Here is a 22747-nt window from a genome sequence, read left to right as displayed (position 1 = left end):
TCCAGGGCAGCTCCCAGGCTCTGGAACTCCCTCACCCAACTGATCCGCAATTCCGTGTCCCTCACCATCTTCCAGTCCCGCCTCAAGACCCATCTCTTCACCTCTGCCTATCCTTAGCCTCACGTCCCCCTCCCTTTTCATCTGTGCATGAATTGCCTCATATTGTGTTTTGAACTGAATTTCTGTCTTTAATTTGTGTACTAGTCATGTCTCTACTATTTATTTCATTCCGCTTACATGTTTTTCCTCTACTTGCTAAATTTTTGTAAGGTGTCCTTGAGACTCTTGAAAGGCGCCCATAAATAAAATGTATTATTATTATTATTATTATTATTATGGTACACCAGTCATTGAAAGTAGGCATGCAGGTGCAGCAGGCAGTGAAGAAAGCCAATGGTATGTTCGCATTCATAGCAAAAGGATTTGAGTATAGGAGCAGGGAGGTTCTACTGCAGTTGTACAGGGTCTTGGTGAGACCACACCTGGAGTATTGCGTACAGTTTTGGTCTCCAAATCTGAGGAAAGACATTCTTGCCATAGAGGGAGTACAGAGAAGGTTCACCAGACTGATTCCTGGGATGTCAGGACTTTCATATGAAAGACTGGATAGACTCGGCTTGTACTCGCTAGAATTTAGGAGATTGAGGGGGGATCTTATAGAAACTTACAAAATTCTTAAGGGGTTGGACAGGCTAGATGCAGTAAGATTGTTCCCGATGTTGGGGAAGTCCAGGACAAGGGGTCACAATTTGAGGATAGAGGGGAAATCCTTTAGGACGGAGATGAGAAAAACATTTTTCACACAGAGAGTGGTGAATCTCTGGAACTCTCTGCCACAGAAGGTAGTTGAGGCTACTTCATTAGCTATATTTAAGAGGGAGTTAGATGTGGCCCTTGTGGCTAGAGGGATCAGGGGGTATGGAGAGAAGGCAGGTACAGGACACTGAGTTGGATGATCAGCCATGATCATATTGAATGGCGGTGCAGGCTCGAAGGGCCGAATGGCCTACTCCTGCCTATTTTCTATGTTTTCTACTCGCTGGAGTTTATAGTCCGTGGGCCAGAGGGGCCTACTGTGCACCCCACCTATGATCCTACTTCTTGGGTGTCATTTTGTTCATTGGTATCTCTTCTGTCGGAAAAGATACCAATGAACAAAATGGCACTCAAGAAGTAGGATCATAGGTGGGGGGTGCACGGTCGGCCTCTCTGGCCCATGGACTATTCGAAGGATGAGTGGGATTCTCTTTGAAACTTACCAGATAGTGAAAGGCCTGGATAGAGTGGATGTGGGGAGGATGTTTCCACTAGTGGGAGAGTCTAAGACCAGAAGCCGCAGCCTCAGAATAAAAGGACGTACCTTTAGGAAGGAGATGAGGAGGAATTTCTTTAGTCAGAGGGTGGTGAATCTGTTGAATTCAAGGCCGCAGAAGGCCGTGGAGGCCATGACAGTGGATATATTTAAGGTGGAGAATGACTTGTTCTTGATTAGAATGGGTGTCAGGGGTTATGTGGAGAAGGCAGGAGAATGGGGTTGAGAGGGAACGATAGATCAGCCATGATTGAATGGCGAAGTAGACTTGATCAAAGATCATAGAGGAGCAAGATAGACCACTCCTCCGAAATCCAATGGACTGACGTGTAGTACGTGACGGAACGTCACGGCCGCCATTTCTTTGAGCGACACGCGACTTCCGGTATGCCACCCGCTGTGATCCAAAGCAAAGATTATAGAGCTCCTCTATAATCTTTGATCCAAAGCAAAGATCCTCGAGTATCTTGTAGCGGGAACAGCCCCCTCCTTTGCGTAGTTTCCCTTGCATTGTATTGTGCAGTTTCCCTTTAACACACACTGCACAAAATTAAATTTAACGTATATATATTTTATATATTTATATGAATGTGTGTCTGTGTGTGAGAGGCAAGTTAGAGATAATAAAGTTTATTCTCAAGGATCAGAAGCAACTTTGATTTAAATCATCACTATTAATTCATTTGTCTTGTAAGATGATGTGCATAAACCATAAAGGCAATTATATATATAATTATATAGTAATAATAATATATGCATATATATATATTTATACACATACATATATATACACATACATATATACACACATACATATATACACATACATACATACGTATACATACATATGCACACATACATATGGATAAATTTATATGCATACATACACACATATATAAACATATATATACATACATATATACACACATATACATGCATATATACACATACATGCATATATACACATACATATATATTTATACATATGATCATTTTCCAACGATCAATAGATTTACGATCAGTTCCTGTGGATTGGAGGGTAGCTAATGCTATCCCACTTTTCAAGAAAGGAGCGTGAGAGAAAACGGGGAATTACAGACCAGTTAGCCCGACTTTGGTGGTGTGAAAGATGCTGGAGTCAATTATTAAAGATGTAATAATGGGGCATTTGGATAGCAGTAAAAGAATTAGTCCAAGTCAACATGGATTTATGAAAGGGAAATCATGTTTGACTAATCTTCTGGATTTTTTTGCCGCAAGGCGTGGTGTTGGGGCCGCAACTGTTTACCATATATATTAATGATTTTGAAAGGGAATTAGGAGCAAAACTAATGCATACATACCTACATATTTAAATTCATCTGATAAGTTGGTCAAATAACATGGGCACCTTCTTGCGTTTTTTGAGACATGGATTTTTTAAATGTGAATATCTCATAGCAACACATTTGTGGGTCAGCAGTATTTTGTACCAACCCCCACAATTTCAAATAATTGTAAATTGAACTTCTTAAACAAGGAAAACAATTTTTATTTACATCATTTTGTGTGGCTGTCAAGGTGGCTGTGTTGACTGTAATTATGAGACTGCCGGGCAGTATCACTGTGAATGGCGGTGGCTGTGTGTTTTAATGCAAGTGTGAAAAGGAGAGTAAATTTAAAGAGACAATGTGAGAACCATCAGGGTTTCATCCAAGAACCAATTTAAAGGCAAGGTTCCATCAATTACAGTATTTTAATTGAAAATCTTACTCTTAATATTCTTCCTAATTAGGCTTTTTGTGTTCCCTCTTGAACCTTGTGTCTCCCAGAGCCTCTGGGGAGGTTCTGGAGATACAATAATCCAATCTTGAGGCAAATAACCATCTTTAAAACAGACCCATTGCCTGCCTTTAATTCTACATTCTCCGAGGATGCTGGATGCCACGACAATCTCTTGCAACAAGTACAGAAAGGCAGGCAACTGCAAAAAGATCAGAGAGGAAAGAGTATGGAAGGGAAAGGCTTTTCAGAATCAGAATCAGATTTTATTTGCCATGTTTTGCAACATACGAGGAATTTCATTGGCCAGGTCAGTCATACAATTAAAAGCAACAGCACTCAAAAACACATTTTAATACGGACATTCACCACAGTGACTCCTACACATTCCTCACTGTGATGGAAGGCGAAATAAAGTTCAAGTCCTTTCCTTTTGTTCTTCCTCGGTCGGGGGCCTCAAGCCCCCCGTTCAAACTCCGTTCAATGGTGAACTCCTCTTGGTCTCCAGGCCTATAGTGCTGCACAAATCACTGCACCACATGCATCTGTTTATTCCCTTTTCACATGGTTCATGCAGCTGGATATTAACTTGCCGACATGGAAAGAGATGCAGTCAGCATTCAATAGTTCAGACTTCTGGGTGAATTAAGGGGCTGCTTGATGGGCTGAGGGTATTCGAGATTGGCTGATTGTCATTCTTTTGGAAGAACTGATGGGAGTTCTTATGGAAAAGCTGATGAATTGACTACGGGATGAGCTGGTGGGCTCGAGGATTGCTGGATGAGTGTTCTAGAAACATAGAAAATAGGTGCAGGAGGAGGCCATTTGGCCCTTCGAGCCAGCACCGCCATTCATTGTGATCATGGCTGATCAGCCCCAATCGATAACCCATGCCTGCCTTCTCCCCATATCCCTTGATTCCACTAGCCCCTAGAGATCTATCTAACTCTCTCTTAAATCCACCCAGTGATTTGGCCTCCACTACTCTCTGTGGCAGGGAATTCCACAAATTCACAACTCTCTGGGTGAAAATGTTTTTCTCTCACCTCAGTCTTAAATGGCCTCCCCTTTGTTCTAAGACTGTGGCCCCTGGTTCTGGACTCGCCCAACATTGGGAACATTTTTCCTGTATCTAGCTTGTTCAGTCCTTTTATTCATTTATATGTTTCTATAAGATCCCCTTGCATCTAACAAGAGTGTTTTATTGTCATGTAGAACAATTTCCTGCATCTAGCTTGTCCCAGATAGAACAATTAAATTCTTACTTTCAGCAGCACAACAGAATCTGTAAACATAGTACACTGTAGACAATATGATAAGATCCCCCTCATCCTTCTAAACTCCAGTGAATACAAGCCTAGTCTTTTAAATCTTTCCTCATATGACAGTTCTGTTAGGTTATTTGATGGTTAGGACAGGATTAGAGGGGTATGGGCCAAATGCAGGCATGTGGGACTAGTGTAGATGGGACATGTTGGCCAGCGTGGGAAAGTTGAGCTGAAGGGCCTGCTTCTAAGCTGTGAGACTCTATGACTAGGTGATCTGTTGAGGCTGGTGGTATGCCATGAGGAACAATGGGCATGGACCTTTGTAAACCACCACCTGGTTGAGTCCCCTTGAGTCACCATCGGCATTGATAACATCAGTCAGGGGTTGATGATCTGCAAAAAACAAGTTGGTCTCATTCTTGTTCTCTCATGCGATACAGGCAGCAGATCTGAACTGCCTGTGTTTTCCCTCTTGGCTGTCTTGTCAAATTACGCTGGAGATTAGAGTCACCCCTGAAACAAACAGTGCCTTGTGATCCACAGGGGAAAAAATAAAATCTAAATGCAGAACAATGGATGGTTTAAATCAAAGAAAATGATACAAAGAGGCCATTAGAGCAATACCGATCTAGGAAACTGACAGCAGATTTTACAATGCATTTAAACATCTACCATTTTAATGAGATGCATTCCTGGAATATGTAGGAAGTTTATTGTGACCTAGTGCCCTAGTGGATTAAGGGCGGCATGGTGGTGCTGCGGTAAAGTTGTTGCCTTACAGTGGGTGCTGTCTGTACAGAGTTCGTAGGTTCTCTCCATGACTGAATGGGTGTTCTCCGAGATCTTCGGTTTCCTCCCACACTCCAAAGACATACAGGTTTGTAGGCTTGGTATAAGTGTAAATTGTCCCTAGTGTGTGTAGGATGGTGTTAGTGTGCGGGGATCGCTGGTCAATGCGGACGTGGTGGGCCAAAGGGCCTGTTTCCGCGCTGTATCTCTGTAAGAAATAGAAGCAAGGATAAGCCATCTACGTTCAAACCACCATCAGTAAGATTATTGTTGATCCTGCAACTCAACACCTTATTCCCACATTCTCTCCATTATCCTTCATCCTTATTGTATTTGAAAAAAAATATCTCTCCTTTCAAGGACTCGACTTCCACCATCTCACGCGATAAAGAATTCCAAGATTCCCAGCCCTTGAGTGAAGAAACTGCTCCTTGTCTCATTACTAAATATCATGACCCATATTCTGAGACTTTGGCCCTCATTCTAGATCACCAGACCAGCCGCAATCTCCACCCACGAGCCCAATCTAAACAGAGATAGACACAAAATGCTGGAGTAACTCAGTGGGTCAGGCAGCATCTCTGGAGAAAAGGAATAGGTGACGTTGCAGGTCGGAAGCCTTCTTCAGACTGCGTTCTGACACTTCTGCTTCTTCTTCTTGCGTATGGCGTGCACAGCCTAAAGTTGTAGGACAACTTGTTCTATTTGATCTTATTTGACTGTGCACACCAGGTTGATTGGATTTGTCGAAACAGGGCGGACCACGTGAAGGTTGCAATCTCCCACCCCGCGTTCTGACACCAAAGAGCAAAATGTCCAACGTAGATACAATAATAAATATATCGCCATTTGCATTAGTTTTGTGCAGTTAACAAATCACAATTTCACACAATGTACATAAGACAGCAGTTATTTGACAAATACTCTGCAGTTCGGTGCAGGAGATCTTGTCGACGAATATTCTGGACCCACTGTTGACATCTGAAATTACAGGAGATATCATTTAGGATTAACTAATAAGAAAAAAGATTATCATAACTACATGCCTGAACAGTGGATGATATGTCACTTAAATGCAATTGTTTTCAGTTGTGTGGAGAGACCTGTATGTTGAAGATGCTTTTTGCCTCTAATATGTCAATTTACCTTAAATGTAGAAGAGCTTATTAAAATCTTCTTACAAAGACCATTAAGTATTTTCTTTCTATCCTCTTTTGGACCCAAGGAATAGCAGAGCTGCCAACTCTCACGAAGAGGTAAGGGAGGGAGAGATGGAAGGGAGGGAGAGAGGGAGAGAGAAGAGAGGGAGAGAGAGAGAGATCGAGAGAAGAGAGGGGAGAGAGAGATCGAGAGAAGAGAGGGAGAAGGGGGAGAGGGAGATGGGGGGAGAGGAAGAAGGGGGTGAGGGAGAAGGGGAAAAGGGGGAGAGGGAGAAGGGGAAAAGGGTGGAGAGGGAGAAGGGGAACAGGGAGAAGGGGGAGAGGGAGTGGAACGATAACACATTATAACGCGCAGCCGTCCCATTCCGACCAAAGATTATAGAGCAGATCTCCTCTCCTATCTTTGATTGCGGCCGCCGCCGAACCCCCCGGCCCACCATTGCACCCAATGTGTCCCGCGGGCCATATTTTGGAGACCAATCCCTTACAAGAACAAAACCAAAAACGTACAGAAGCGTTAAAATTGTCTTTATTATTATGGTAAGTAAAGATCTATTAAAAAATAAGTCTAATAACTTTCTAATGTACCGACAAACCTAGTTTCCCAATGGCCGTTGATGGGAGAACAGAAAATAACATTTTCACGACAGAATATCGACAAAAAATAATAATAATATTTTCTTACCTTTCTTTTTTATCGGGGAACCTAAAGAATGACAGGTCGGGTCGTTTAGATTTACGATTAGAACAATTTATTGCGGAGCAGTGAGATGATGATTTAGATAAGGACGCCATGACAGTGTGGGGGAAGCCCAGTAAAACGCTCAATAAAATGGCGTCGACAGTCACACATGTCATACTACGCGTTTTTCGAGGAGTGGTCTATCTTGCTCCTCTATGATCTTTGGACTTGATGGACCGAATGACCGAATTCTGCTCCTGGGACACGAACCTATGATAGCTTGTCCTCATGAAGCTCTGCGGAACAGGGAGGTCTTCATGGACTGCAAGGCCAAGGCTCTGAATGTGCCTTATAAAACCACAAGTAGTTACAAAGTAATCTGTCAAGTGGACAGGCAATAGGCAGAAAATATTGCATTGTAGTTTGAACTCTCAGAAAGACTTCAGCATCGTGATGATACTTTATTGTCACACGTACCTATGTGCCGAGGTACAGTTTATGAAGGAACTGCAGATGCTGGTTTAAACTGAAGATAGACACAAAATGCTGGAATTTCTCAGCGGGACAGGCAGCATCTCTGGAGAGAAGGAATGGGTGACGTTTCGGGTCACGTCTGAAGAAAGGTTTCGACCGGAAACGTCACCCATCCCTTCTCTCCAGAGGTGCTGCATGTCCTGCTGAGTTACTCCAGCATTTTGTGTCTACCTAGGTGCAGTGACGTTCTTTGTTTTGCACACAATCCGGTAAAATCATACTATAGATGAGCACAATCATAGATAAGTACAAAAGCGTAACAATGGTTGTGTAATAGTAGACGGAGTGTAAGAGTGCAGGCTTATCTTTGCCGCAAAGGCCCGTTGTCATGGCAACACCGAGCCTCTCCTCTGCCCGCCGCCATCTTGAAATCGGCCCGTTGTCCATCGTCCGTTGACGACTCCCTCCACCTTCCCTCCCGGTCTTCACGGGTCGAGCAGAAGACGAGCCTCGAACGACTCTGGGCAGTTTCCCGATTCCACGGCGGGCGAGCCAGATGTGCAGTCGAGGTTTATTTTAGTTTAGTTTATTGTCACGTGTACAGAGGTACTCTTTTATTGTGTGCTATCCAGTCAGCAGAAAGACCATACATGATTACAATCGAGTCATTTACAGTGTACAGATACATGATGGGAATAATTGTTTAAGAAGGAACTGCAGATGCTGGAAAAATCGAAGGTAGACAAAACTGCTGGAGAAACTCAGCGGGTGAGGCAGGCAGCATCTATGGAGCGAAGGAATAGGTGACATTTCTGGTGGAGACCCTTCTTCAAACTGATGTGGAGGTGGGAGGGGGGGGGGCAGGAAGAAGAAAGGAAGTGGAGACTGGGCTGTGGGAGATCTGGGGAGGGGAAGGAGGGAAAAAGCAAGGACTACCTGAAATTGGAGAAGTCAATGTTCATACTGCTGGGGTGTAAACTACCCAAGCGAAATATGAGGTGCTGCTCCTCCAATTTGGGGTGGGGCTCACTTTGGCCATGGAGGAGGCCCAGGACAGAAATCGAGGGGGAAGTTGAAGTTCTGAGCCACCGGGAGATCAGGTTGGTTAATGCGAACTGTGCGGAGGTGTTGGGCGAAGCGATCGCCAAGCCTGCGCTTGGTCTCAACGATAATCCTCCGACATTTTCGCCACCTCCAACGGGATCCCACAACTGGCCACATCTTCCCATCTCCTCCCCTTTTGGCTTTCCGCAGAGACTGCTCCCTCCGTAACTCCCTGGTCAATTTGTCCCTTCCCACCCAAACCACACCCTCCCTGGTACTTTCCCTTGCAACCGCAGGAAATGCTACACTTGTCGCTTTACCTCCCTCCTTGACTCCATCCAAGGACCCACGCAGTCTTTCCAGGTGAGGCAGAGGTTCAACTGCTCCTCCTCCAACCTCATAGAAACATAGAAACATAGAAAATAGGTGCAGGAGTAGGCCATTCGGCCCTTCGAGCCTGCACCGCCATTCAATATGATCATGGCTGATCATTCAACTCAGTATCCTGTACCTGCCTTCTCTCCATACCCCCTGATCCCTTTAGCCACAAGGGCCATATCTAACTCCCTCTTAAATATAGCCAATGAACTGGCCTCAACTACCTTCTGTGGCAGAGAATTCCACACTGCTGTGTGAAAAATGTTTTTCTCATCTCGGTCCTAAAGGATTTCCCCTTTATCCTTAAACTGTGACCCCTTGTCCTGGACTTGCCCAACATCGGGAACAATCTTCCTATATCTAGCCTGTCCAACCCCTTAAGAATTTTGTAAGTTTCTATAAGATCCCCCCTCAATCTCCTAAATTCTAGCGAGTACAAGCCGAGTCTATCCAGTCTTTCTTCATATGAAAGTCCTGACATATAACCATATAACCATATAACAACATCCCAGGAATCAGTCTGGTGAACTTTCTCTGTACTCCCTCTATGGCAAGAATGTCTTTCCTCAGATTTGGAGACCAAAACTGTACACAATACTCCAGGTGTTGAGGAAATATTATACAATAAAATTGCTCAAATGATAAGTTCTTAAGGAACTTGTGTTAAGTTGCAAGAGAAGAGCTTGGAGTTGGGGCTTTCAGAAATACGTCTCCACAAAGAAATAACGAACAAAGAGCACACACAGGAGAACAGATGGCTTATCATAACATGGAAATGTTGATCTGAATAGGCATATCTTTATTTATTGCTTTGAAGCAATAATCATGCTGTCAGAGGTTGTATTTGGTTTAGGTTGGCATTTATAATGGAGGTTGTTAATGGGATCTTTCTCCATGACATGGGCACCATCCTTCTTCTTTTGTGACACGTCTTCCGAGCTCGGCTGTGTCATGAAGGGGATTTATGGTTCTATGTTGGATTGTAGGCACCAAGGGTAGATACTAGTCTGTGAGATGGTTTGTGCTGTTTAAATGTATTTATGTTGGGATAAGAGATATGGCATAGGTGATGGTTGTGTGACCTTTGCAAAAGGATTTCTTATGTTATAGAAGACTGAGAATGTAACTCTGTTTTGATCTAAGCCAAACGATTGGGGTTTGCATATAGTAATCTTCAAATTGCTGTGTGGAATGCTATTGATAAGAAGTTGTAAAGAGGCCTTACATTCCTTTCCTCCAGAGATAGAAGGGGGAGGTTGTTATACAAAATGAAATTAGACCCGAGCTTGGGAAGAAGCAATCAAGTGTGACAATTAATGGCCTTTATGTGGCTGGAGTTGGGAATTGTGTGATTAGAAATAACAAAGTCTTTACCACTTTGTAAGAATGGGGCAAAACTCATATTTAATCTTTGTAATCCATAAGTAACTGTATTTTAACTATGTGGTTGTAAGGAAATTAATTGTGAAGTGTATTGTGTTTAATTACGATTGTAAGTATTAGACTTTGTTTAAATCTGAAGTTTTAGAAATAACTTTCTTTTCCAAAAGTGAAAATATATGTTTTGTGTGTATGTATTGTGGGATTGCTGTATGATGTGTATATTCTGAGAATTAGTTTTATATCTGAGGTTTTGCTTTATTGAAATAAAATGACTTTGAGCAAAGAGGTTGAAGAAACCACAGTGTCACTATACATGTTGTCAATCAATGGAAAGGATTTAGTTGATTTGTTAATGCAAATAAGTTAAATGTATGGTAAACCATAATGATTAGTTAATAGTTTGCTACTCCTTTTGTACCATCCTTGTCTTTTACCTATATAATGTGTTACATTTATGCCAAAGTCAGTAGTTCTTTCGACCTGCCCAAGAGTTTCTAACTCTGTGTTGGAAGGTTTAAAGAATTATCCAGCGCTGTCAGAATAAAGAAATTATTTTAGCAGCAATGGTTTGACTCAAGTTTTCTTGAATTAGACTGGCAAAAGAACTCATTTTAACAGTGTGGTCTCACCAATACCCTGTACAACTGCAGTAGAACCTCCCTGCTCCTATACTCAAATCCTTTTGATATGAATGCTAACATACCATTCGCTTTATTCACTGCCTGCTGCACCTGCATGCCTACTTTCAATGACTGGTCTACCATGACACCCAGGTCTCTTTGCATCTCCCCTTTTCCTAATCGGTCACCATCTATTGCATCCGCTGCTCTAGGTGTCAGCTGGTCTACATCGGTGAGACCAAGCGCAGGCTTCGCCCAACACCTCCACACAGTTCGCAATAACCAACCTGATCTCCCGGTGGCTCAGCACTTCAACTCCCCCTCCCATTCCAAATCCGACCTTTCTGTCCTGGGCCTCCTCCATTGGCAGAGTGAGGCCCACTGTAAATTGGAGGAGCAGCACCTCATATTTCGCTTGGGTAGTTTACACCCCAGCGGTATGAATATTGTCTTCTCCAATTTCAGGTAGTCCTTGCTTTCTCCCTCCTTCCCCTCCCCTTCCCAGCTCTCCCACAGCCCACTGTCTCCGCATCTTCCTTTCTTCTTCCCACCCCCACATCAGTTTGAAGAAGGGTCTCGACCGAAACGTCACCTATCCTTCGCTCCATAGATGCTGCCTCACCCGCTGAGTTTCTCCAGCATTTTTGTCTACTTCAGTGCCGTCTATACTGGGGTATGTTACCGACTCGTCCTTGATTTTGCTGCTGGCCTCGCTGAGGCAGCGTGAGGTGTAAATGGAGTCATCAACGGGAGCTTCTGCTGCAAGCAGCATCTGTATTTTATTTAATGGGTCGACTGGGCTTGTATTCACTGGAGTTCAGAAGGATGAGAGGGGATCTTATAGAAACATATAAAATTCTTAAAGGATTGGACAGGCTTGATGCAGGAAAAATGTTCCCAGTGTTGGGGGGGGAGTCCAGAACTAGGGGTCACAGTTTAAGAATAAGGGGTAAGCCATTTAGGAGTGAGATGAGGAACCATTTTTTCACCCAGAGAGTTGTGAATCTGTGGAATTCTCTGCCACAGAAGGCAGTGGGGGGCTAATTCAGGAGAGTTAGATTTAGTTAGGGCTAACGGAATCAAGGGATTATGGGGAGAAGGCAGGAACGGGGTACTGATTGTGGATGATCAGCCATGATCCTATTGATTGGCGGTGCTGCCTTGAAGGGCCGAATGGCCTACTCCTGCACCTATCTTCTATTGTTTCTATTTTAATATTGGGTAGCTTTACCTTGGTGCCTCCGTATTAAGGTATGAAACGTTATAACCAAACCTCTTGTGTTGTTTCAGGACGTTAGCGGGCTATTGCTTCGTGGAATTGGCTGACCAGACCAGCGCTGATCGCTGTCTACACAAACTGAACGGAAAGTCCCTGCCTGGCTCCAACCCGGTAAACCTCATCAATACACATTTACCCACGTTCACCGTTTGGTTTCCCTAAAAGAAACACCAGAGCCTCTGCTCGCTGGAGTTGAGAAGGATGAGGGGGAGTTTCATAGAAACGTACTGAATAGTGAAAGGCCTGGACAGAGTGGATGTGGATAGGATGTTTCCACTAGTGGGAGGGAGAGTCTAGGACCAGAGGTCACAGCCTCAAAATGAAAGGACGTTCCTTTAGAATGGAGACGAGGAGGAATTTCTTCAGTGGTGAATCTGTGGAATCCATTGCCAAAGACGACTGTGGAGGCCATGTCAGTGGTTATTTTTAAGGTGGAGCGTGACAGATTCTTGATTAGTACGGGTGTCGGGTTATGGGGAGAAGGCAGGAGAATGTGGGGTTAGGAGGGAGAGATAGACCAGCCATGATTGAATGGCGGAGAAGACTTGATGGGCCAAATGGCCTAATTCTTCTCCTAGAACCTATTGAGACAGTACCTATATATCTACTTTGTTTTACAGCCCAAGAAATTCAAGTTAAACTATGCAACCTACGGCAAAAAAACAGATGCAGGGTGAGTCTGTCCACATTTCCTCATTCCTTAAGATTTTTGTTCCTAGTTTAGTTTGGTATGGTATAGTTTGGTTTAATTTATTGTCACGTGTACCGGGGAACAGTGAAAAGTTTTTATAGCGTGCTATCCAGTCAGCGGAAAGACTGTACACGATTGATGTGTGGAGTAGACTTAATGGCAGGAGTAGACTTGATGGGCCGAATGGCCTAATTCTATTCCTATCGCTTACGATCTTATGATCATATTCAGTTCCTGAAAGTTTAATTGGGTGTATCGACGCCACTTTATTGTCACATGTATCCAGGTACACATGTGAGTCTGTGGAATTCTCTGCCTCAGAGTGCGGTGGAGGCCGGTTCTCTAGATACTTTCAAGAGAGAGCTAGATAGGGCTCATAAAGATAGCGGAGTCAAGGGGATATGGGGATAAGGCAGGAACGGGGTACTGATTGGGGATGATCAGCCATGGTCACATTGAATGGCGGTGCTGGCTCGAAGGGCTGAATGGCCTACTCCTGCATCTATTTTCTATTGCACAGAGTCCAGTGAAATCTTACTATCCATAAGCACAATAATACTTAAGTACAAGGGTGTAAGAAAGGTAGATTAAGACTGATGCAGTAGGCAAGAGTTGCCACAACAACATCTTTCCTATAACACGGTGCCCAGATCTGAACACAGGACTATGAATGTGGCCTCACCAATGTCTTATACAACTTCATCATGACCTCCCGATTTCTATACTCAGCTTTATTCTCAGAATTTCCAAGCAAGTTTCCTGTCTCTTTCCTGCAGAGTGCACCAAACAAAATGGCCGTTCACAACATCTTCAAAGAAGATGGCGTCATTCAAGCGGCACGGTGGCTCAGCAATAGAGTTGCTGCCTTACACCGCTTGCAAGGCCAAAGATCCGGGTTCGATCCCGCCTACGGGTGCTGTCTGTAAGAAGTTTGCACATTCTCCCCGCGACACGTGGGTTTTCTCCGAGGTCTTCGGTTTCCTCCCACACTCCAAAGATGGACAGGTTTGTAGGTTAATTGGCTTGGTATTAGTGTAAATTGCCCCTAGTTTGCGTAGTGTAGTGTTAATGTGCGGGGATCGCTGGTTGGTACGGACTCGGTGGGCCGAAGGGCCTGTTTCCACATTGTATCTCTAAACTCATCTAAAGTACGAGTACTATAAATTAGAACTAGATAGTAATGGCATCACTTGATTTATCGTTGGAAACATAATGAACGATTAATTGGATTGATTTCAGTTTGTGAGGTTTAGATTTATTATTGTCACATGTACCGAGGTACAATGAAAAGCTTTGTTTTGCATAATATCCACTTTGTTTAGCAGCTCTACCCGCTGCGCCACACTGCGACGCCCTATTTTGATAATCCTGATTTTAGTTAAGTTTAGAGATACAGCGCGGAAACAGGCCCTTCGGGCCCACAGAGTCCGCGCTGACCAGCGATCCCCGCATACTAACACTATCCGGTACACACTAGGGACAATTTACAATTTTACCAAGCCAAATAGCGTAAAACCTGCACATCTTTGGAGTGTGGGAGAAAACCGGAGCACCCGAAGAAAACCCGAGCAGGTCACGGGGGAGAACCTACAAACTCCTTACAGACAAACGCCCGTGGTCAGGATCGAACCCGGTTCTCTGGCGCTGTGAGGCAGCAGCTCTACCCAGACTATTATCTGAATGGTGGCCGATTAGGAAAAGGGGAGATGCAACGAGACCTGGGTGTCATGGTACACTCAGTCATTGAAAGTAGGCATACAGGTGCAGCAGGCAGTGAAGAAAGCGAATGATATGTTAGCATTCATAGCAAAAGGATTTGAGTACAGGAGCAGGGAGGTTCTACTGCAGTTGTACAGGGTCTTGGTGAGACCGCACCTGGAGTATTGCGTACAGTTTTGGTCTCCTAATCTGAGGAAAGACATTCTTGCCATAGAGGGAGTACAGAGAAGGTTCACCTGACTGATTCCTGGGATGGCAGGACTTTCATATGAAGAAAGACTGGATAGACTCGGCTTGTACTCGCTAGAATTTAGAAGATTGAGGGGGGATTGTATAGAAACTTACAAAATTCTTAAGGGGTTGGACAGGCTAGATGCAGGAAGATTGTTCCCGATGTTGGGGAAGTCCAGAACAAGGGGTCACAGTTTAAGGATAAGGGGGAAATCTTTTAGGACCGAGATGAGAAAAACATTTTTCACACAGAGAGTGGTGAATCTGTGGAATTCTCTGCCACAGAAGGTAGTTGAGGCCAGTTCATTGTCTATATTTAAGAGGGAGTTAGATGTGGCCCTTGTGGCTAAAGGGATCAGGGGGTATGGAGAGAAGGCAGGTACGGGATACTGTGTTGGATGATCAGCCATTGAATGGCGGTGCAGGCTCGAAGGGCCGAATGGCCTACTCCTGCACCTATTTTCTATGTTTCTATGTTTACCCGCTGCGCCACTATTTGGAGAATCCCAATGATAGCCTTTTCACTGTACACGTGACGATAAACGAAACTGATGTTAGAGCACAGAGAATTTAGTCGGGATTTCTGCAGCCCGTGGTCTCAACAGCCGCTTTACTGCCCTGCGCTTTTGTCCAACAGCCAAGAATACTCCATATTTGTGGGCGACCTCTCCTCAGAAGTCGATGACTTCCATCTGTACGACTACTTTGTGAAAAAATATCCGTCGTGTAGAGGTGGGAAAGTAGTCACAGACACGTCCGGGAACTCAAGGTAGTGTATCCGTCAGATGACATTGCCGTCTACCAGCTCGTGTACACTTCTACCCAGAGAGACAGCTCTGTTTATTATTATTATTATTAGTAGTAGTAGTGAAAATTATGTATCTCTGTGATAAGGACTGCGAAAACCGATATTAACGATGATTACTAAATGACCGTCTTATAATTTTCTATGAAACAGCCCTTATAAACCACAGTGGCTATTTGAAAAATCATACTACACTTGGAATAAGAACATTCTTTCTGTCTCAGATAGGATTAACAAGGACACCAATTACTTGGACTGATGGTACCTCAGATGTAAAGTAATAACTCTAATACTACGTGGTTCAAACTATTTTAAGCAGTTGATTCAAGCCTGTTCAGCCGCTGCGGAGAGGCTCCGTGTAAATGCCGCTCTGTTTCATTTTATTTTGTCAGAGGCTTTGGATTCGTCCGTTTTTCCGATGAAGCCGAGCAGAAGAAGGCGCTGGAGGAATGCCAGAACAGCAAAGGGCTGGGAGGGAAACCCATCCGAATCAGCATAGCCGTGCCCAAAAGGTGAGTTCATCCGTTCTGTTGAGTTCAGAGATACAGCGTGGAAGCAGGAACCTTCGACCCGCCGAGTCGGCGCCAACCAGTGATCAGCCACACACGTTAACACTACCCCCCGCACGCACGCGGGACGATTTTACACACACACACACACACCATACAAGCCAATTAACCTACATACCTTTACGCCTTTGGAGTGTGGGAGGAAACTGGGCTCGAAATTAGCGGTTGCCCGGGTGCCAATGGCGACCTAAAGTGCCGGCGAGCAACCTAAATGCCATGCCGTTTGGCCCGGCTTGGCAAGCAACCGGGACACCTACCGTTTAATTCTGAGCGGGTCCCCTCTCTCTCTCTCTGTGTCACTCTCCGTCTCCGCCCGCCATCCGTGTCCGGGTCTCCGCTCTCCGCTCGCTCCTTATCCGCCGGCACGGCCGGCCGCCTTGCACATGCGCACTGCCGCGGCCTGCACATCCTCCCACCTGCACATGCGCACAACCACGGTCAGCACATCATCGGCCGCCCTGCACATGCGCACTGCCACGGCAACTGGTCGGTGCCGGGCACTTTCTCCCTCCCTTTGCATTGTGGGAGATCTAGCCGCCATTGCTGTCTGGTCACTGCCTCGCCGCGACCACTGAAAACCAACGCAGAATCACTGCCTGGAGCTGGAGTAACTCCCTGAAGTAACTCTTGCTTCTTGGTTTCCTGGTCCTCCAAAAATATTCCAAATGGAATTTAAACAGGAGTGGACCCACCACCACCAAACTCCAAACTGAAAAATAACAGCCTATTGCACTTTAACTGTTTATTTATTGTGTATATATATGGTCTATGGCACTGGTTCTCAAATAGGGGTATGCAAAGGTTGAGAACCACTGGTCTATGGTATATAGACACACTGAACTTTTATCTCCTGTTCTGTATTATGTTTACATATTCTGTTGTGCTGCAGCAAGCAAGAATTTCATTGTCCTATCTGGGACACATGACAATAAAACTCTCTTGACCCTTGACTTGGACTTGAGCAAAAAATGGTTCTTGGGAAATAAGAGCTACCTTAAATTTAGTTGCGTCTGGTTGGGTAACTATGGTAGGGTGAAGACTATTCCATGCTTTAATTATGCGGGGGAACTCCATGGAGCAGCCAACATCTCTGGATAGAAGAAATTGGGTGACGTTTCGGGTAGAGACCCTTCTTTAGATTTCCTCTGGTTTTAGTGTTTTTAGTTTATTTTAAAGATACAGCGTGCAAACAGGACCTTCGGCCCACCGAGTCCACGCCGACCACCGATCCCCCGTACACTAGTTCTATCCCACACATTAGTGACGTAAGTCAAGAGTGTGTTATTCTCTCACATCCCAGTTAGAACAATTAAATCCTTACTTGCAGCAGCACAACAGAATATGTAAACATAGTACTCTGTAAACAATGTTATAAATGAGAAAACAAAACAGTGTATATTTATATATGAATATATAACTATATAAATATATATATATATGTATGTATATATAAAGGGACTGAAAAAGGTTCCTGTACATCTTTGGAATGTGGAAGGAAACGAGCACCCGGAGAAAACCCATGCGATCAAGGGGAAAAAGAGCAAACCATACAGATAGCACCCATATTCAGGATCAATTCCGGGTCTCTGGCACTTTTAGGCAGTAACTTTATGGCCAATGTACTGCCCCATAGTCTTGAACTGAATTAAAACATACAGTAACTGTAATAATAATAATAATAAATTTTATTTGCGGGCGCCTTTCAAAGTCTCAAGGACACCTTACAGAAATTAACAAAGAGAAAAAACATATAGTCGGAGTAAAATAAATAATGACATCACCAATACACAAATTAAAGACAGAAATCGCTCCAAAGACAAAAAATCAAAAACACAATGTGAAGAGAGAGCAGCGGCAGCTGAAGCGCGCCAGCGTCCACTCTCCCTTCCGACAGCCATCTTGGACACAGACTACATATTAACTTACAGACAAAAAAAATCATCCCCCCACAATGGTTACCACTGTGGGGGAAGGCACAATGTCCAGTCCCCATCTCCAGTTCTCCCAAAGTCAGGCCTATTGAGGCCACCGCTATTGCCTCTACGGAGGCCCGATGTTCCTGGCCGTTCTGGCCGGGTGGTGTTGCCCCGGCGTTGGGAGAGTCCTTTCCGCGGCTGGTCCACCTGGAACGGCCACTTCCTTGCCGGAGACCGCGGCTTCCGAAGCCGACGAGGCCGCGCCGGTTTGGAGCTCCCAGGCTCCCGATGTTGAAATCGGCGCCGCCCGCTCCTCTCCGCAGACCCGCAGCCCGGAGGTGTTGAACTCGGCAGTCACAGCTCACCGGAGCTCCAGCGCGTCGATCCAGCGCGGCGACCCAGGCAAGGCATCGCCCGCTCCACTCCGCGATAGCGCTCCAGCGCTGTGCCGCCACCGAACCCGAGATGCTGGGCGGTTCCCGCCAGGAAACGGCGCTCCACGTCCACTGGTAGGCCACGAGGACGGGTCGACGGGGCAGCCCAGAGAAAAAGCTGTAAAGGGGAACATAACATCACTTAGAGATTTAAGACTGAAAATGGATATTCTTTTTTTTAGAAACCAAAGTTATCAAAGTATAATTTTTTGTGTGATGGAAAATAAAATATAGTGGCACAGCTGGTGGACTTGCTGCCTCACACGCCAGAGATCTGAGTTTGATCCTGTTCTCAAGCACTGTTTTAAATTTGCACATTCACCCTGCAAGCATTTGGGTTTCCACCCACATCCCAAAGACGCATTGGCTTTGTAGGTTAACTTGTCTCTGTAAAATTGCCCCTAATGTGTAGGGAGTGGGTGAGGAAAGCGGGATAACAGAACTGGTGTGAATGGGTAGACAAAAATGCTGGAGAAACTCAGCGGGTGAGGCAGCATCTATGGAGCGAAGGAAATAGGCGACGTTTCGGGTCGAGTTCCTTCTTCAGACTGATGTGAGGGTGGGGGGGGGAGCGGGAAGAAGAAAGGAAGAGGCGGAGACAGTGGGCTGAGGGAGAGCTGGGAAGCGGAGGAGAAAGCAGGGACTACCTGAAACTGGAGGTCAAAGTTCATACCACTGGGGTGTAAGCTACCCAAGCGAAATATGAGGTGCTGCTCCTTCAATTTACGGTGGGCCTCGCTCTGGCCATGGAGGAGGCCCAGGACAGAAAGGTCGGATTCGGAATGGGAGGGGGAGTTGAAGTGCTGAGCCACCAGGAGATCAGGTTGGTTATTGCGGACCGAGCGGAGGTGTTGGGCGAAGCGATCGCCAAGCCAACGCTTGGTCTCACCGATGTAGAGCAGCTGACATCTAGAGCAGCGGATGCAGTAGATGAGGTTGGAGGAGGTGCAGGTGAACCTCTGTCGCACCTGGAAAGACTGCTTGGGTCCTTGATGGAGTCAAAGGGGGAGGTAAAGCGACAAGTGTAGCATTTCCTGCAGTTGCAAGGGAAAGTGCCAGGAGAGGGGGTGGTTTGGGTGGGAAGGGACGAATTGACCAGGGAGTTACGGAGGGAGCGGTCTCTGCGGAAAGCCGACAGGGGAGGGGATGGGAAGATGTGGCCAGTGGTGGGATCCCGTTGGTAGAGAAAGCTGGAGAAAATCAGTGGGTGAGGCAGCATCTATGGAGCGAAGGAATAGGCAACATAGAAACATAGAAAATAGGTGCAGGATGAGGCCATTCGGCCCTTCGAGCCAACACCGCCATTCATTGCGATCATGGCTGATCGTCCCCAATCAATAACCCGTGCCTGCCTTCTCCCCATATTAGATTAGATTAGATTAAACTTTATTAATCCCCTTATTCAGGGGAAATTCTGATGTCCTTGCAGCACACTAATAAAAATACAACATAGATTCAAAAAGAAGTTCAACACAAAAACATCCCCCCACAGTGATTCCCACTGTGGGGGAAGGCACAAAAACCAGTCCCCATCCTCTTGTACACCCAAAGTCGGGCCTATTGAGGCCTCCACAGTCGCCGCCACGGCGCCCGATGTTCTCGCCGGGTGATGGTGCTTCGGCGTCGGGAGAACCCCCAGCGGCTTGGGGTGCCAGGAACGGCCGCCTTCCCACCGGAGACTGCGGCTTCCAAGCCAACAGACCGCGCCGGACGGAGCTCCACACACTGGCGATCTCAGCAAGAGATCCCAGGCACCGGGATGTAACGTTCAGCGCCGCAGCTGGCCGCTCCACAGAACCGCGGCTCCACAATGTTCTTATCGGCGGTCCCAGCATACTGGAGTTGCAGCGCGGCGACCCAGGAAAGGCATCGCCCGCTCCGCAATAGCGCTCCAGCGCTGCGCCGCCGCCAAAGCCGATGTTCTGCGCCGCCGCCAAAGCCGATGTTCTGGCCAGGTCCCCTCAGGGAAACGTCGCTCCAGGACCCGCTGGTAGGCCGCAAGGACAGGTCGAAGACGCTGCTCGGAGGAAAGCAACCCCTCCGACCAGGTAGGGACTCGAAAAGCAGTTTCCCCCTTCCCCCCCACCACCCCCCACACATAAAAAGATTAGGCCCCCTGACTGCACACTCAACATACTAAAAATAATAAAAAAGAAGGGAAAAAAAACGGACAGCTGCAGGACAGGCAGCCGTTTCAGGACAGCGCCTCCTCCGGAACTATCCCTTGATACCACTAGCACCTAGAGCTCTATCTAACTCTCTCTTAAATCCATCCAGTGATTTGGCCTCCACTGCCCCCAGTGGCAGGGAATTCCACAAATTCACAACTCTCTGGGTGAAAAAGTTTTTTCTCACCTCAGTCTTAAATGGCCTCCCCTTTATTCTAAGACTGTGGCCCCCGTCAACCTTTCGGGTCGAGACCCTTCTTCAGACTGATGTCGGGGGGGCGGAGGCGGGGAAAGGAAGAGGTGGAGACTAGGCTGTGGGAGAGCTGGGAAGGGGAGGGGAAGGAGGGAGAAAGGAAGGACTACCTGAAATTGGAGATGCCAATGTTCATACCGCTGGGGTGTAAACCGCCCAAGCGAAATATGAGGTGCTACTCCTCCAATTTGCGGTGGGCCACACTCTGGCCATGGAGGAGGCCCAGGACAGAAAGGTCGAATTCGGAATGAGAAGGGAAGTTGAAGTGCTGAGCCACCGGGAGATCAGGTTGGTTATTGCAAACTGAGTGGAGGTGTTGTGCGAAGCGATCGCCAAGCCTGCACTTGATCTCACCGAGGTTGATCATACGCTGAATAATCCAACCACATTTTTGTTTGGAAGTGGAAAGAAATAATAGAAATTGCATTCATTGCAACGTGTAAAAAGAGATGAGATACTGTATTGTAATTTTGCTGCATGTCATTGTGGTATATATCATGTCTTGATTGGTGAATATGTTTAGTTTGTGACTTTATTTGAAGCAGGAATAATATGTGAATACTTCATTGACCATAATTCTACGCACTTCGTCCGAGCACATTTTCGCATGTGTCATGCAAGCCGTCTTAAATGACCACTTAAACTGTCATTTGGCAACTTAAAAAGCTGCCTAGGTTGCCCGGCTGGCAACAGGGAAAAACATTTAAGTGAGAGCCCTGAGGAATCCTGAATATCTCGGAGAAAACTACGTAGGTCACGGGGAGAACATACAGGCAGCACCCGTAGTCGAGATCGAACCCGGGTCTCTGACGCTGCTTTCGCTGTAAGGCAGCAACTCCACCACTGTGGCCGCCCTAAAATCCATAAGTGATAGGAGTAGAATTAGGCCATTCGGCCCATCAAGTTGACTGCATTCAATCATGGCTGATCTATCTCTCCGTCCTCACCCCATTCTAATGCCTTCTCCCCATAACCTCTGGCACTCGAATCAAGAATCTATCTATCCCTGCCTTAAATATATCCACACACTTGGCCTCCACAGCCTTCTGTGGTAAAGAATTCCACAGATTCACCACCCTCTAACTAAAGAACCTCCTCCTCATCGCCCTAAAAGAACATCCTTTAATTCTGAGGCTGTGACCTCAGGTCTGAGACTCTCCCACCAATGGAAATATCCTTTCCACATCCACTCTATCCAAGCCTATCCTAGGATTGTGTAGGAAGGGACTACAGATGCTGGTTTAGATCAAAGATAGACACAAAATGCTGGAGTAGTTCAGCAGGACAGGCAGCATCTCTGGAGAGAAGGAATGGTTGACGTTTCGGGTGGAAGCGCTTAGAGTCATACAGCATGGAAACAGGCCCTTCGGCCCAACGTACTCACACTGGCCAACATGTCCCAGCAACTCTAGTCCCACCTGCCTGCACTTGGCCCATATCCCTCCAAATCTGTCCTATCCACGTACCTGTCTACCTGTTTCTTAAACGTTGGGATAGTCCCAGCCTCAACCACCTCCTCTGGCAGCTTGTTCCATACACCATTATTAAATCTTTTCCCTTAAACCTGTGTCGTCTGGTCCTCGATTCCCCTACTCTGGGCAAGAGACTCTTTGCATCGGAGCGACTGGGCTTGTATACTCTGGAGTTTAGAAGGATGAGAGGGCATCTTATTGAAACATATAAGATTGTTAAGGGTTTGGACACGCTAGAGGCAGGTAACATGTTCCCGATGTTGGGGGAGTCCAGAACCAGGGGCCACAGTTTAACAATAAGGGGTAAGCCATTTAGCACGGAGACGAGGAAACACTTTT

The 22747-nt window shown here is 45.9% G+C and overlaps 1 protein-coding gene across 1 annotated transcript in view; it reads left to right on the top strand.

Moving 5' to 3' along the window:
• Positions 1–22747, top strand: part of LOC116968211 (tRNA selenocysteine 1-associated protein 1-like) — a 50284-nt gene that overhangs the window by 12709 nt on the left and 14828 nt on the right. Inside the window, exons 3-6 of the mRNA XM_033014880.1 lie at positions 12162–12261; positions 12771–12823; positions 15429–15560; positions 15989–16108. Of these exons, the coding sequence (XP_032870771.1) occupies positions 12162–12261; positions 12771–12823; positions 15429–15560; positions 15989–16108 (405 nt within the window). The remainder of the gene's footprint in view (positions 1–12161; positions 12262–12770; positions 12824–15428; positions 15561–15988; positions 16109–22747) is intronic.

This window comes from Amblyraja radiata, chromosome 2 (assembly GCF_010909765.2).
Source record: "Amblyraja radiata isolate CabotCenter1 chromosome 2, sAmbRad1.1.pri, whole genome shotgun sequence".
Classification (NCBI taxonomy): Eukaryota; Metazoa; Chordata; class Chondrichthyes; order Rajiformes; family Rajidae; genus Amblyraja; species Amblyraja radiata.
The sequence above is the reverse complement of the archived record's forward strand: the minus strand, read 5'-3'. Positions and strand labels throughout refer to the sequence as shown.